Source organism: Solea solea, chromosome 10, assembly GCF_958295425.1.
Source record: "Solea solea chromosome 10, fSolSol10.1, whole genome shotgun sequence".
In the NCBI taxonomy this organism is placed as follows: Eukaryota; Metazoa; Chordata; class Actinopteri; order Pleuronectiformes; family Soleidae; genus Solea; species Solea solea.
Window position 1 is genome coordinate 19,176,543 of NC_081143.1, and position 17,579 is coordinate 19,194,121.

The 17,579-nt window shown below is 39.8% G+C and overlaps 1 protein-coding gene across 1 annotated transcript in view; it reads right to left on the minus strand.

Annotated features, from left to right (window-relative positions):
• Positions 1–12,091, minus strand: part of tusc3 (tumor suppressor candidate 3) — a 65,442-nt gene extending 53,351 nt beyond the window's left edge. Inside the window, exon 1 of the mRNA XM_058641762.1 lies at positions 11,837–12,091. Within this exon, the coding sequence (XP_058497745.1) occupies positions 11,837–11,941 (105 nt within the window). The 5' untranslated portion in view covers positions 11,942–12,091. The remainder of the gene's footprint in view (positions 1–11,836) is intronic.
• Between the last annotated feature and the right edge of the window lie 5,488 nt (positions 12,092–17,579).

Genomic DNA, 17,579 nt, shown 5'->3' on the forward strand with positions numbered 1-17,579 from the left:
CATCTTCTGACAACATACATAGACACTTGCACCGACATTTTATCAAACCTTCGTTTGATGAAGCAGTTAGACATGAAAAAGCCGTTGCAGAGCCAGCAATTAGACCGTTCTTGCGTTAATGCCCGGGGAAAGTGTGTGCATTAAAGCTTGACTCCCCCGTCTAAACACACCGAGTGCAGCCTCACAGTGACTTCTTCTAGTCCAGCAGGCTACAGCTGTCTACTACAGCCAACTGCAAAGTGGTGTCTCACAAGGGAGAAGCTGAACTAGCTGCACTAATCATGCCGCGCTCTGAGCTCGGCTGTTGAGACTAATTGTCTGGTCAATAATCTGAACAGCTGGAAAGGGGAGAGACCACCAGTTGCTCAGTTGAAAAATGGGGTGCAACAATCATCACAAATCAAGCTCCTCATTAAAGACATGATCTGTCAGGCGTAGTTCAAAACAGTCATCCTTTAAAGTTCTCCCCCTGTTCATTTCAGCGAAGATAACAGTTAGTCGGGATAAGTTACAGTTTTAACTCGGACAAAAACAGTCTGTGTCAACATCTACACAAAAACACGGATTCCCACTGAAGGAAGAGACAGCTATTGTTCATTGTTGTGTTCTTCAACAGTCCACAAAACCAACCTGTTGGCAATCATTCTATTGACGTCCAAGAGAGAAAAACAAAGGTAATGAAAAAGAGCAGGACTGAAAGTGAAAAAAAAAATAAATAAATAAGGAGAGAGAAAGACACCAGGACTGACAAATGGTATATAGCATTTATCCTGACTACAGCTTTATGCTAAACTGCTTCAGTTCATCACATTATACTGCAGTATTGCCGTGTATGTCCATGTGCATTACGTGTGTGCTTTTTTTGGAGCCATAACTGTCAGACAGGCAAGCTTGACAGAATTGTAATTCCTACCAAATCTCAATGCAACCAGATGAAAGAGGGAGGGCACTTTCCTAACTTTGTCACTCACGACTTTTACTTCCAGATAAAAATTTGTAAGTCAATACACACCAAAGCCAAGAGACTGGAGATGCCCTCCCCAACCACACCCCGCCCGCCCTCCCACCACCTCTCAAAACCCTTCTCCTATTGCATCAATAATACTGCACCAAAGTCTCTCCAGTGTGCCTCTTAGACTGAGCAAGATAAGGGCTAGAAAGGTCACAGTGACAAACAGAAATCATCAGACGGCTGTGATGATAGACCATATTACAGTATTTGGCATGTCTCTCTCATAGGACAACATGTTTGAAAATCGATGCTGATGCTGCACAGTGGATGAGGAGGACTGCACAGTCAGACATTAAAGAAAAGTTTTCGACAAACTTTCTGGGCAACACGTTCGGCGAAAGTTTAGCAAATATATAAAGCAACCAAAGCAACTTTCCAAGACTGTTTCACTTAGGTCAGGACACTAATCTATATGACAAATGGTCCCGAAACATAGAGCACTAATCACAAATCTATAAGAGCAGTCCATAAAAAATACATTGAAGCAGCAGATAACTGAAAATATTGATGAAGCTACTGACGCTATTGACTGGTCTGAGTCTGGATAGTCAACTGTATCATGATAGTGTGATAATAAAAAAAAAAAAGATACGGTTTGAGTTTGTGGTAAAATTGCTAGGGCTGCAGAGATAAGTCGATATACTCAACAACGTGGATGACATAAAACTACAGGAAGTGCTGGAGGCAGTATCACTTTAATTGTCTGCTATGACTGCATTCACTAATGAAGAAACATCTATGAACGATGGTGTAACGAGAGAGAGAATAGGAGACAAAATAAAACCTAAGAAACCTTCGAAAATATGGCAGCATGAATGCTCACGTTCATACTAGCGTTAATCCGAATAAACCTCATGCTACCTCCCCAGCCTCTGGCTCAAAAACCATAGTAAGTGGTGCAATCCCCTTAAAAGGTGATCTCCTCTCCATCTAATGTTAGCTAAATAGTCTGTGGGTTGGAACACAGAGATATTTCAGTTGTAAGATATTAAATTAGTTAAATGGCTTGTGATAACCCCTTTAATTGTCTGCTATGACTGCAATCACTAATGAAGAAAAATCTATGAATGGTGGTGCAATGGAGAGAGAGAATAAGAGACAAAATACAACAGAAGTAAGAGACCTTTGAAAATATGGGAGCATGAATGCTCACGTTCAAACTCGCGTTTATCGACTTGGCCTGCGACACTTCTCCATCTAATGTTAGCTAGACAGTCTCTGGGTTGGAACACAGAGATATTTCAGTTGTAAGATATTAAATTAGTTAAATGGCTTGTGATAACCCCTGACACACAGGCTTAAACTTGTGAGTGCAAGCTTTCTACGTTGTTTCTATAATAGTATTACGATAATAGAAATATTTCAGGCCGCGTTTGTCATTGTCAAACCGACAAATTAGTCATTAGTTGCAGCCCAAGTTATATTAATTGAGTAATATAATTGCTAATCAATAGATTAGTTGTTAAATTGATCAAAAAACAGTTTGAAAAATAATTTTGGACGGCCTAAAAATCACACACTACTTCTGGCAGTGAGTGCACTGTCTCTGGACATCCTTCTAATCTGTACTGGGCCTCTGTTTTAAGTGTTGCAGTCTAATGACAACTCACACACAAACATATGCATCGTCTTTGGCGCTGTGTAGAGTGTTTATGTGCTTTCTGCCAGTGAAGCAGAAAGACTGAGTTTAATAAGAGGCACTAATCAGATATCTGTGACATGAACAAACACACAATAACAACAGTCAGGAAGATCGTGTCTATGTGAGCGCATACGTGTTCATGTGTATGTGTATGTGTATGTGTATGTACAACGTGTGCGTGAGGTCTGTGAACCGTCATGTTGACACGGGTCTGTCTCAGAGGATAAGAATGTGACATCTTATCAGCCACAAGCCAGATTCACACACACACACATACACAAATAATATGGCACTTCATATCAGCCATACAGCAAGGCCTGGCACTGTGGGAAGTGGATGGGTGTGAGGGACTCACAGAAGGGAGGAAAATGGAACGGAATGGAGAAGAGCAATGGTGAAGGAAGGGAGAAAGTTGAGGCACGAGGAAGGAAGACGAAAATGGGACAAGAAGAGAAGTGACAGAGAAAAGAAAGCTAAGGAGAGAGGGGAGAAAGGAGAGTACTCTTACGGCAACATTTCCCTCTGGAGATAAGGAGTGATGAAGACAGACAGGGATGAATGATCAGAAGAGCAGCGCTGTATGCTGCAGTCAAAATAATGTACAATGACAAAATAACACTATCCATCAAATGTGGTTGTAATAAAGTTAAATGGCTGGCTTTGGCTTGTGTGGGGCATTTGAATTTGTTTTTGAGCACTTCTTTTTACCTAGTCAGAATTACACAGAAAAACATGCAAGTAGTTCAATAACTACCACAAGTGCTGGAGCCAATCTCGGGACAGGTCACCAGCCAATCACAGGACCAGAATTCAGACAACCGTTCACACTCGCAATTAAATTCACTTTTTTTTTGTCTATTTCAAGTCTCCAAATTACTAATATCCCCAATGTACATGTCTTTGGACTGTGAAAGAATATTTTGGTACTGAAAGTAAACTCAGGCACCCATGACTGGAACATGCAAACTCCAAACAGAAAGGCTCCATTCAAATTCAAACAGCACCATTAACCCACCCGCAAAGAAGTTGGTCCCTCTGAAATCTTGATTTAGAGGTGAATGTTACAAGTCAAAAACTATGGAAACACTGGCATGAGAATGTAACAAAGAGTCCGAACTAATCCAGTTTATAAAAATAAAATATAAACCCTAGATGAAAAAAGGCTGTTTGACTGACTACTGTTGTAAAGAACAGTCAACACTTTTTTGTCAGTCAGTGTCTGATGTGACTGAATGGCAAAAAACAGATAGTGTTTTAAATGAATGAGTGACTGGCAGTTTGAATAACTGCCTTATTGAATGAGGGAGTGAAATCTTGCATGACTGACTGAATCGGCAAATAGAGAGATCCATTACAGAAGGAGAGTATTGCTATACTTCTGATGAATGGCAGATAAATGACTGGTAACAACAACACAGACCCTGCACTCCTCTCATATTTAACAGGGCTAGCCCAGAAATTAGCTTCAGAAATGTCACAACAGAGTTAGCATGAAGGGACTGATGGAATAGGCAATGGGGAAAAGAGAAAGAGAGAAATTAGACACCACATTAAAACAGAAATGTTTAAGGGGAGAGAAGAGTGATCAAAGGGAAAAATACTGAATGGGTGACACAGGAAGGGAAATGGGAGCATAAGGAGACTGAGAGTGGGAGATATAAATCCTTTAGCCCCCCCCCCAGAAAATTAGTTATAGAGGTGTAGGAAAGGGGAGGAAAAAGGGAGGGGGAGAGGGAGAAATAACAGAGGAGGAAAATGACTTGAGAACATGAGCCATCAGTCACCAGGAAAGCAGGCCTGACACTACTGCATCAATAATTCAGATGACTACAGCTAATGAGGGAGATCCAAACAAATCGCCCCTGAATTCACTTGGAGAATATTGAAACATTACACTGAGCAAAATATGGCACCATTATGGCTGCTTTTTAGCTGCAGTTTGGGCTATACTGGCAACACACTGGGGGAAAAAAGGAGTTGGATATAATATTCATCTCTCTTGAACCCTTGAAACATTATCATTTATTTTCGAGGGAAAAGGGGCGACAGAGACTGAGCGTTGGCTCACTCGGGCATGCAGGCACGAAAGAGGGAAACCAAAGGAAACCATCGATTTGAGAAAAGACATAAATACAAGCAGAAATTAAAAAAGACATTGATGAAGTAGATACGAAGGAGAAAGAAAAAAAAAGGTAAAGAGCGATGACAGGAGAATGTGTCATCTCAATGGGAGTGCTGACAGTGGAAAAACAGTTTGAGTGCAGCGGCAGACAGACAGAAATGTAAAGTTAAAAACCTAGATATCTGTATTTGGCAGCTCTCAGCCTAATTCAGACTAGAGCATGGATACCCGACCAGAGCCTGTTGGAACCAAACTTGACCGGTTGCTATAAATAAAGGCTACAACCACCTGTGTGACAGTTCAGACTACGCTTCAGCTTCCTCTAACTGTGTCTAGCTTCAACAAAAACTACAGAATGCATTTTGGGTTAGGTTCAGGCTTGGACTAAAAACACACGTCGCCTGAAGGGTTTGGTCAATATTGTCTCGGGCTCATTCGGGTTCTAACAGAAAAATGCGGGCCGAGCCACACTAATTTAGACCTGGGTGGTATCTGGTATTGGGAAGATGACATGAACTTAAACATAAATGCAGGTGCACACACAGTAAACAACTTTATGTCAACCCCAGTCTACATAGCAGTGGATGAAAATGCGATGCACTTTCCTTCCGTTTCCTTTCCGAAAAAGCTACGGCACAGTGCGAGATCATGAGTGAGTACAGCTGCTAAACCTTGTAAAGTGTCCTCCTAAAGTGTGATACAAACAGTGTTACAAGAGTGCTACAAAGACATCTTTAGGTGTTAGGAGAGGAAACACTGTTGGAAAAGATGACACAGTTCTTATAGAGAGGGATGCTTGTAGCCCCATCAGGGAAAAACAAATGAGAGCAGACTACAATAGCCTTGTGTACGGCGATGATGTTTCTTGGAGGAACTAATTGGCTGAGAAAGCAGACGAGTGTGGACGCAGAAGTCAGTCATTTGGGAGTCATTTTGTAGTCATATGTGACAATTGTCTATATAATTGTCTATATGACAATTGTGCATGTCATACAGACCATCTGATTGAGGACCAGATGTATCATCACATCTGTAAGGGTTTGCTTCAAGTGGGGTTCATAAGAAGAACATTGCTGTTGGCAAGGCCAGAGCTAAACATGGCTGGTATCTTGCTGGATCTTGTCCTGTTTTTTTCCACATGTTGTATAGTGCAAAGTTGAACACTTAGGATACAGAGGCTTACATTGCTGATGTTGAAATAGAACGTTTGAAGCTAAATTCCTGAAATCCACTGGCCAATAAATGTGATCATGCAGTTGCCAAAACAAAGGCCTATTTTAGATTACTTTTTGGCATTCTTCTTGAGAAAGATTCCAATGCAAGTCAACAGCTCCAAGTACACAAGTTCACATTATATGAAAGCACGATATTATCAGCATTGTCCGATATCGGCTTCAAAATGTATTATCTGATATCGGTAAACGCGCCAAGATGACTGAAACAATAGGCTGAATAGGCTGCAATAGACTTCTATGCTTGTGCCCTCTAAATCTATTATCATTTATTCTGCACAATGAAGAAAATATACATCTATATCTGCTACAACATGAGTATGCAAAAATATGATGTTCATTTCACTACAGAAGAAGTATATGTATCATTTCGGTTATTAGTCCAAGCACTCCTGATATACTGGCAAAAAGTCCAATATCGTATATATCCAATAACCACATGTAATCAGATCTCATCTTGCATCTCTCTATATAACATAAAAAAAAATATTCATTTTTACCAGGTCTAACTGTAGATGGGTCAATTTTTGATATTTGTGTGTCAGTGTGGGGAAAGTGACTGAGAGAGGTGAGTGAAATAATGTTTTACCTTTTTAAAAAAAAAAGGACAATCCATATATGGTGGTCAGTGTTAATACTGTGGCAGTGGCCAAAAATAAATAAAAAAAAACCACCAACTCTACTCAGTCTTAAGAGAGACAAACTAGTATTTGCAGGACTTCAGAAAATGTGTACATTTATTTTTATCGTATAATCACATTTCAGTTATTAAGGGGAGTGAGTGGTCTTTCAACTTGAAGGTTGTGGGTTCAATTCCCAGCTCCGCTAGTCTACTATTTGTCCTTGGGCAAGACACTTAACCGCACACTACTCCTGATGGCTGTGCAGGCAGTGTGTGAATGGGTATGAAAGATGTGTGATAGAAAATGTGCATAGATGCTCTGTATGAATGGGTGTGAATGTGTGAATGGATGAATGGCAAAACTTTAATGTAAGGCAGCTTTGAGTGGCCATCAAGACTAGAAAAGCACTATATAAATACAGACCATTCACTAGCACATTATGTGAACGTGTATATTGTTAGAGGCTAAGTGATCATCTTTGTATCTGTTTTCGTTGGTGTCTTGTAATGGGCTTGGCAATATTGAGAGCATACTTAAATAAACAAATCAATCAAACAATCAGTAACAAGTAACAGATGTCTACACCAAAAAGACACCTTATGAATTTATGAAGCACACTAATGGAGAAACACTTTGTTTTCTTGGATAGTGCTTGTCTGTATGTTTTGGGTTTATTTTCTGATGAACAGGCCAGATAGAAAAGAGTCAGAGTCAGTAGTTCTTACATAGTGTTTAGCTTCCTGAGCTCCAGCCTAAACTCAGCAAGTAGCTTGGGTTATTCCCTGAAGGCCCAACCCAGTACTTTATTGTAGCTCTATGTGCAGAGGTAGCAGGCTGTTATTATTCTGATCCTCTTATTAGACTGGTCCCTGGGTGTGGTGGCAAGCCCACTACTTTGCAATCTCTATCTCTCTGTAGATATATAACTCTCTAGACATATAATTCTCCTTGACTCGGACTCACTGCCTAGGACTTTCTTCTCTCTTTACTTCCCCAGACTCTATATGCCTAGGTATAGGAAGTGCTTACATTGGTTCTTTCTTTGTGCTGTAGTCAGCCTTAAGACAGAGGCACAACACAAGCTAGATATAATATCTAGCAGAGCTGGGGTGATGAACGAGGCAGTATTGAAGGGACATATTATTTTTCTCTCTATGACTATTTCTTCCATTCCCTGAGGGGCATATAGTAGGATTTAAAAAGACTGGGGCCCAGCACTGCTGCCCTAAATTATTTTTTTGTTTCTTTTAATTTCATCCTCTCTTTTTTTCTTACCTTTTGTCACACATTCAATACTTAACTTCGCGTTTCTCCCTTTGAAGCTCAGGTTTTATCCATATGTTCCATCTGACCAAACATGATCCATCCTGCTCGGCTTTAAGTACAGAAAATGGGGGGAAAATTAAATCTGTAGCTGTCTTACACATTAAGCTTCCCAAGGAATAAATAATACTAATAGTGGCAAAAATATGCCACTAACTGTTCTCTGGGGTCCTGCTATGACAGTAATACAATTTCCCATCAGCATGATACAGCACACTTTAGATGCAAAGTGTTGTATTGCAATATGCTGATCTAAAATCCCACTGCAAACTCAAGTACAAGATTACCGAGCCAACAACTTTGCCCTGGTGGAGCCAGTGTGTGACCGTGCCCACCCTTGATTGATCAGTGTCTGCTAACTGATTTTCTGAAGATACGATTTCCATTGCTCTCTCATCTAAAAGTTTTACAGCCTTCTTATATCAAACCAAAAAAATAAAAGGTAATGGTTTTGGTCCTATCATATTTTGGAGACTAAAAAAGAAATTGTGAATCAACATTATGGTTTTATAATAATACAAAAAAAACTTAAATTACTAGAGGGCTTGTATTGTGAAAATGGCCATAAATTAGCCACCAAGGGCAAAATCCTTGCTTGACAGAAGGTGGTCTTAAATTCTGCCCCATAAAAGTGTGGCAAACGGGAGGAGGTATAAACAGTTAGGTTTCTATCAGTTAGATGAGCCGTAAAACTATAAAGGAGCAAACAGACATAATTCAAACTACAGCAATTCCTATGTCCAAACTAGGTCTGGCACGGATATTTTAAACAGACACCTTTTCTTCCATTTGTTATTCTTTATCATTAAAGCAGTTACATAATTATTATAATGATTTACTAAATTGTAATCTATTGGGGAGCATTTAGGACACTACAAACACACAAATACACACAATGTCAGACTTAAATAATGATAATGTTTAAGGACTCCAGGATGGCCTTCATTATAACTTTTAGCCAAAGTTACCCAGCTCTACAGTTTAAAACATTAGGTGGCCTGCGCAAGATGAAGAGCCATGAGGGAGAGCCAACACTGGTGAGATGAATACAAAGTGTTGCTTCACCATTTTGTCCATTTTCAGCTAAATAAGATCTTCCCCTGTCTCCTCCACTTCCTCCGCCATGGCCCCAGGCAGGCAACTGGATAAGTACATTTCTCACATTATAACTCCTCAATATCTCTCCTGTGGCTCATTGAAAGTATGCCTGTGTGAGTCTCTTTCTCTCTCTCTCTCTCTCTCTCTCTTTCTGTGTATGTGTGTGTGTGTACAGTGGACCTGGTACAGAGTCACACACAGAACATTGCAGACAAGAAAATTCCATCTATAATAAAAAGGGCCAGAGTGTAGGACTTAGTGGCATCCAGAGGTAACAAATACAGCCTCGGGTAATTATACACTCGTGAAAAAACAATTAGGACTTTTATATTCCTGTTCTAGCCTCCGCTAAATTCTGGTTGGGTACAAGTCATTTTAACTACCATTAACCAACACTCAGCAACTGGCTGCACCTAAAATAACTCACCAAAATGCTTTTCATTAGCCTAAAACAGTATTTGAGATTGTTTTTACTATGTCTAAAACCAATTTTTGGAAAAACTTAGCAAAAGAGTAGGGTACTGCAGGGTATCAGTAACATAATCTAGGTACCAGTGCCGGTACCAATCCTGTTTTGGTTTTAATGTAAATAGCATTGTTACCCACCCCGTGCACACACTGTTTATTTAGTTCCATTTAAGGTTTTGGGTCCTTCCAATGTTAGACAAGCAAAATAATAGCTAGGACATGCTCATTCTGTTAGGTGACATCCTGGTGTCCTGGAGCCCGTCAGTACTAAACATCACTTTGATTATGATGGCTGGCTTCATTATGCATGTATGGCAAGGATTATACCCTGCAAAGGACATAAACACACTGATATTGATGAAAAGAATAAAAAAATAGGAAATTCACTCTTGTAATTTAGAGACACAACGTGTTTTTAAATCATGCAGAGAGATGTTTTTCCTCACAAAGAATTGATTAAAAGATTGTAGTGGCAAACGTAGCCGTAAACGTAGTAATTCCAAAGCCACCAAAAGTCGTTCCTATGGGCTTGACTGGTACCACATTTAAATATTCCCTTGATGTTCCAGGTTGTGAATGATTATATAGAGATTTAACAGTAACATAACAGTCCAAAAAAACCTTTTCACACCAAACCTAGCACAGATTCTAAAGGACACATCCACCGACACAAATTGCTAGATATTTTTTCATACCTATCCCTTTATCTATCATAGCTGTCAATCAAAGAGCAGCGTTCCTTTCCTTGTAAGAACATTTTCTCAAAGGCTTAAGGCCACACGTTACTTTTTCATAAATAAAATAATTTACCTATAATATCTCCTTTGTCTGCAGGCTATGTTATTGGCACACAAAGTGATATTGTGACACCACATTACACATAGGCCAGTTTATAAGTGATATCTATAAAAATCTGTTTTTAGAGCAAACTGCAGGGCTGGAGTGTCTTTATTTTCATTATTATTCCTATTATTCTAATCCACTCGGTCATCTCTTCTTCTTTTGACAATTATCTTATCATTTGTTCATTCGAATATTTATTCGCCTGGAAGTGGAAATTAGAAGAGAGCTGGTGGAAAAGGAGAGCAGAGCAATGATGCCTCTTTCTCCAAACAGCCATTTCCACAACTTTGGTGGTAAATGCAGACACTGGCACCAATTTGGCTCAAAAGTGTGAGGTTTAGTACAAAAGTTAAAAAAAAAAAAAAAAAAAAAAAAAACATTTTCAAAATAAAAAGGTTAATAACAAAACAAGAATGAAAATGTCAGTCACTTCATAATACAAAGCAAGTTATAGTGAGAAAAAATATTCTTCCTGGCACAACCCTCCCATTTATCTGGGCTTGGAACAGGTAACAAAAAGCAGGGATCATCACCAACCTGTATGGTTCACAGATGATGTTTCATGCCACATATAAACATACAATATGATAATACAACCTAATGGTAAAAAAAAAACGTGCCTTTAAGCGTTTAAAAAATACAGGAATACATGAATAATCAAAGCAATAATATTATGAGTAAAGTGATTAATTCTACATTCACTTCCTCTGGCAGATTAACATATCTCATTTATTATTGTGAATTTGTTATTGTAAAACTTGTGAAACAAACCCACCTATCACCTATACATGATACCATGAGACCATACAACTACAATATGAAATTGCATTTCCAATCGCTTCAGTCGTTTCAATGCAAAGCAGGTGCATACATATTTCATGTGACCAACAACAGACCGGGCTAGCTTCCTCATTGCTTTCTGTTCAGTTTAAACAGACCGACGGTCACCTCGGTGTTTTGACCACATGACAGCGTATTTCTCTAAAAAACAGCAGTTTTTTAGAGAAGTGAAATACGGCTGTTCCGAGCACGCACATGAAACAACTGGCAGTTATTGTGATTTTGTGTATGTGTGCTTCTCGCTAGCATCGTCTGATGCTACTGTCAAGCTTCCGAGAAATAAAATACAATACATCCTGTACTTTTCAAAATAAGGGTTCTTCGCGGTTACGTATAAATTCGTCATGCAAGTAGTCTTAGAGAAATTAGTCAGAAATCAGACAGAAAATACACAACGTATCACAAATACCATTTGTGAGAAGATTTTCTTTCATGTACATTATATTAGAGGCAGTTATTGTTCCCAAACCTCAGACCGAGCGTAATCTCAGATCATCCCCGGCCAACTTCCGGTGAATTCTGTCTAACGCTCACTAGTTTGACACACACCGGCAGATCCAACCTGTACACATCTTTCACAATAAAACAACACAACAAAACTCGCTGCGAATTATTTCATGGATAAAGCGTTACCTCCTTCTTTTTCTGTCCTCCCCCGGGTGGCAAACATAGCAGCAGCAGGAAGAAAACAATGGGAACCGGCAGGTTAGCGAAGGCTTTAGCCCATACAGTCGCCATGACGGAAGGATGCTGAGTGGCAGACGTGTCTCTGCCAGCGGATTGGAGTCTGAGTCGACCAATCAGAGTGAAGGACGCCGAGGAATGCTGGGACTTGTAGTTTAACAGCAAATTTCAACAGTTGAGAGTTTTCCCACGTTTTATATACACAAAGTGGAACTATGCGCTCAGTTCTGAAAACATGAAGCTCATTTCGAACCAGTATTGATCCAAAGCCTTTGGTCCTTTGGTCTCACAGAAATGTCACTTGCTTTCAAAAGACAACACCCTGATTACCAATTAATGTCACTCATGTTGCGCGTGTGCAAATTGTTGTACTTGTGCTGAAATGGGCCCTTTGCACAGCAGTTAGTTTTGACAGGCCACAATAGGAAAATGTGTACATTTAAAAGCCACTTTACAGCCAACTTTATAAAGAGAGATACTTTGGAACACTGTGTTTCTTTTGCAAAACATTTGTGGAAATTTGATAAAGCGGTTAACACATTTCAGTTTGTGTTTCAGACTCTTTTTTTTATTTAGAAACTAAGCCACAATTTGTTTAAAGGTTTGGGATAAACTGTAGGACAACAATGTTTTTTGTACAAATGATTAACTGTTGGTAGCTGCTAATGCCATAGTAATTGCAGCCTGTTGTTAACAATCTGTCACAGTCATAATACTTTGTTAACAGTGCATTGGGAGCAGGACAAAATACTTGCTCACTTAACTGATCCCATTTGTATAAATACATAATAAAAACATAATTTATAGGAACAGAAACCATTGCATTAGGTGGGATTATCCTGCCTCTTAATGTGAATGATATCAGCTGACTGAACTATCTATTAATATTTGTGTCACTTGTTGCTGTTGCCAACATGTTGCCATTTTAAGTTGAATTCTTTTTTATTATCTTTCAGTTGTTACGGTGCTTCAGTCTCAGAACAAGAGACAGAGTGAACCTGTCTCCCTAATTAAGTTACTGTGGTCTGAAGCTGGGCTTTGCAATTTATCAAAAGTGTAAATGAATGTGACATCTGAACTACGGACTGCAGAGTGTGTGTCTCTGTTTCTCTGCTCATGAGTTCTGGAGAGGCTGAGTTTGTCACACACACTTGATAGAGTTAATCGAGGGGGACAAATGATTTATGTCAAACCAGTCGGGTGACTTGTCTCCCTGGCTCTCCATGAAATTACACCTAAGCAATTTGCGACTAATGTAATGCAGTACATTAGCCTTGCAATAAATATTACCTGTACAGAACTTTTCACACTCAAGGCAGTGTGTCTGAATTCTTAATTCGTTTGAGACTATAGCTGACATACAGCATGGGGGGGGGGGGGGGAAGCGCACACCATTCTGCTGTTGTTCAGGACTTCTCTATCTATTCAGGACATTGCCCACAGACGCTGGGTTTTCAGCATCAGGACCAGGACAGCCAGGTTCTATAACAGTTGAATTCCCCAAGTCATCAGGCTTGCTAGTGCAATACATTGTAGAATGGTGACACACACTTTTTTACTACTTTTTGCTGCTTATTGCTGTGCAATATTTATCGTTTAAGTCTGGTGGCAAGAAATGCAATATCTGAAATGATTATACTACATGGTCGTTATAGCATTGCTAAAACAACACAGACTTTTGCAAAGAACACAACATGTGGACGTGAAATTGTATTAGAACTAGTGCTGAGTCTTTTCAGCCACGTCGGTACAGTGTGTGCTTACGGACTGTGTGACCTCGGGAGCAGGTATTACAGAGGCAGAGGTTACAGAGGTTACAAAATCTATATAACTGGACACTAATTTAGATGTTATGGCAGAGTGGACTTTGTGTGCAGATATGTTTCAGCAAATCAGGGAGTGAGAATGGATCCCTCCAGCAAAGGGGAGAATGTTAATGGCCCAGTAATAGATGTGTAAACGGCTTGTGCATGAAGGTCTAATGACCTGCTGCAAGAAATGTAAACAAACCTGCTATTCTGGACCGATGCTTCAGAACCCTCTGTCAATGAATTAGTGAGAGCAATACTTTTGAACTCCAATTAAATATTAATCAGACACTAAATGATTACAAAACGAATGAATGGCAAGGGACGAATAAAGTGATTACATACAAAATAACCAACCTGGTTTCATACTCTTTTCACCACAATGACACGCGCATGCACTGCAGAAATGAAACACATGTCGAAATGTTAAACCCAATGCACTGTGAAACAATCAGTATGTGTTACAGTCTTGTTAAAACCACAGTTCAGGCTCACTGTACAGAAGCAGCTCAATCCAGGAAACCTACCCAGAATTGCTTGGCTTTGGCTTAAGAACAGTTTTGTCTCATTGGGGATGATCCAGGCATCAAATAATAACTATTTTTATTCTTGAATAATTAGCAATACTTAAATAATGGGTCATACAATTAGGAATATGGTCTATATGAGAAAATATTTGGTTTTCCAATATCAACACTGACATAATCTGACTGACTGTTACGCACAAAAAGATTCTGTTTCATCTCTAGGAAAATCAAAACATATTCTGTAATAAAGAGGATGTGTTATGCTTTAACACAATGCAGTCATTGTTAATGATGTCAAATTAAAGTCTCTCAATCAGTGAACTACACAAATGACTATTATGAGGAGATAAGCTTTAGAAAACATGGATATTGTTTTATATTATGTCTCAGTGCTGGAGGTTGGGGTGATCTGAATCATTCTGATGTCAGGAATTGAATACTTGTGAATTGTTTCTCTTTAACTTTTACTTATAGGACTCTTAGGAACCCGCTCTGCCGTTCCTCTTACACTGCAAGCAAAGCAACTGCTAACTTTCTCATCTCCATTCTTATGTGTTCCCAACATGCTGTCTCAGATTAACATGCTAATGCAAAAAGGTTGCTGTCAAACTTTGTGCTGCATGACAACAAGAATAGAGCATCCTTCCATGGGTTTTTGCTCTCTCTCTCTCTCTCTCTCTCTCTCCCTCTCTCTCTCTGCAGCAAAGCTAACAGCTGCACTTTGCATTTGGGCAGAAGAATAAAGCTCTTATCTGTTCACAGCCGAGGGGAGCATTGTGAGAGCGAGAGCAGAGGGATGGTAAGAGAGACAGAGAAGCCTGTTAAAGGCAATTACCACCAATGCACAGCTGCATCATGGTTCTTGAGCATAGTTTGGCAGGTAACGGAAACTTTGGGACACAGAAAAAGAAATGCAATTATTTAAAAAAAAAAGAAAAGAAAAGAAAAAAGAAAATCCCAAGGGAAATGGTGTTCTGTGTGTGATAAATTCATGTGCCCTTTTTTTTGCAGCTAATCACATTCAGTACAGTGCTCCGCTGTCTTTGCCTTTTCAATAAAGTCACTGGAATTGGTGAGGGGGGATTCTGTTTATGCATTTGCATAACTAGGCACACAGCAGAGATATAATGCCAAGTAGATTAGGACAGTATGGATGCAGTGAAAAAGTCCTTATGGTTTTATAAAATGTGGGGGGGAAAGACATAGGAGGGATTGGAGACAGAGGGAGAGAGAAGAAGGGGTGAGATGGGTGATGTCACTTCTCGCTGGCATAGGACTGAGTGCCCACACCTGAGGTTAGCCGCTCATTTATGACAAATAACCAGACCTCGGAAGGAAAACAATGATTAATTGCCTGACAGCACAACGTTTACAGAAAAGGGGAGAAAAAAATGCAGTTGGTGGGGGTCTTGAGAGACCTGAGAAAGAAAAGAGAGTCTGACAAATGGAGAGGAGAGAGAGAGTGAATATGGCATTCATTAATATGATGTTTGTTATCTCTGAATGATTCCCTCAACAGATGTCCCTCTGTGTTCTCTTCAGTTCAATAGCCCTGTAGCTGTGTGTGTGTGTGTGTGTGTGTGTGTTTACCTGTCCTTTCAGAAGCAACTGATTAAGCCTATGAGAGTTTGCAATAATGTTAGGTAGGCGGACGAATGCAGTTCTTAAAGGTCCAGGGTGTAAACAGTTAGGGGGGGATATATTGGCAGGAATTGAATACTACACAAAGTACATTTGTGTAGATGTATGACTGATTTCAAATAAAAAGTGTGTGGTTTTTGTAACGTTAGAAAGCCAGTGCTTTAGGCGAGGGCCTTGCTTTTGGAGGCTGTCAGCTTGCACTGACATGTTTACAGCAGAGGCAGAATGTGCGTGTTCGCATTGTGAAGCAAATATCTGGTATACAAAGGACAACGTAGATACCCGATGTTCCCGGGAAAGGGAACGAATGAGCAGATGTGTCCTCCATTCGTTACACTCTCACCATTAGATGTCACTAATTCTTAAGATTCCATCATGGTACAGTATGGTATGTTTTGGAGCGGTAAAGCCCTCGGTCAGGCTTGCATTTCGACCGAGGACAGTCGAAATACGACCTTTACTTGGTAGGCGAGGTGTACACTGTGCCCGATGGCCACGTCAGCGAGATACGTAGCGTCTGTACTTTACTTTGTATTTATATTTTTGAAAACTTTTACTCCACTACATTTCCTAAATAAAATGTCTACTTTTACTCCGATAAATTTCCCTTATCCATCTTTGTTACTACAAAATACAAGTTGAGTAGGTGACGTAATGCCTGTTTGTTGTCGCTAGTTGTTTTTAGCACCACCAGCACTGTTAGCCACTCAGCTGTTAGCCGGCTCCAGATTAGGAGATTTAGGCTCCAAGTGGACTTAAACCAGCGGCTCGTTGTGTACCGTGTCTGACACCGACGCTCTGGTCTCCTGTCTCCGGGTTTCTGTTGTACACTCCGGACGCCGGGTTTCAGCCATCAGCTGTTTCAGCTGAGTGGCTAGGCTACAGGTGAGCTAGCGAGCAGATAAACCTGCAGATTTCGTCTCCAAATTGAATTAAAACACAGTTTGTCTAGAAGCTCCACAGACTCCAAATGTTTCAAAAATACAAGCAGACACAGGGAGGTTGAGATAGAGAGCTTATCACCATTCACGACAACATTTTAATGTTGTTTGAAGTTCACCTGTAGCTATTATGCTTTTATTGTTTAGAAGCCACAATAAATGTCATATTCAAAATTGTAATTGCTCACTTTGTTTAAATACTTTTACTTCTAATACTTAAGTACATGTTTATATCAGATTACTTTTGATATTAAGTACAGTAAATGTCAGGTACTTTAAGACTTTTACTCAAGTCATTTTCTAAAAGGTGACTTTAACTTCTACCAAAGTCACTGATACTTGTACTTTTACTCAAGTATTGCTTTCAAGTACTTTATACAAGACTGGTCGTGGGTGTAGCTCCACCCATACAGTACCATTACTCTGGTACCCAAAGGTAAGGGTACCGGAAAATGGAACATTTGGTTGATTTGGTTCTATTCCTAATGGAAGCGCAAAGAAAACCTTGGAAGAGTCGTGATGTTTTTTATCTCTGTCCCATGCACTATACAGTTTCTCTGTTTTATAAGTATGTTGCATATGCAGTGTTTTTGTTTTTCAAATATCGAACGTCTCTCGTGATGAAGTTTGGCCCTTGCCAACTTGCAGAACACAAAAAGAGTAAAGGATAACAATTCACGTGTGATTCAAATCCTCGCTGGAATATGATTGGATGAAGTGATAATCGTATCCCTCCTTGTTACAGCATGGCATGGTATTATCCGCTTGGCTGGCA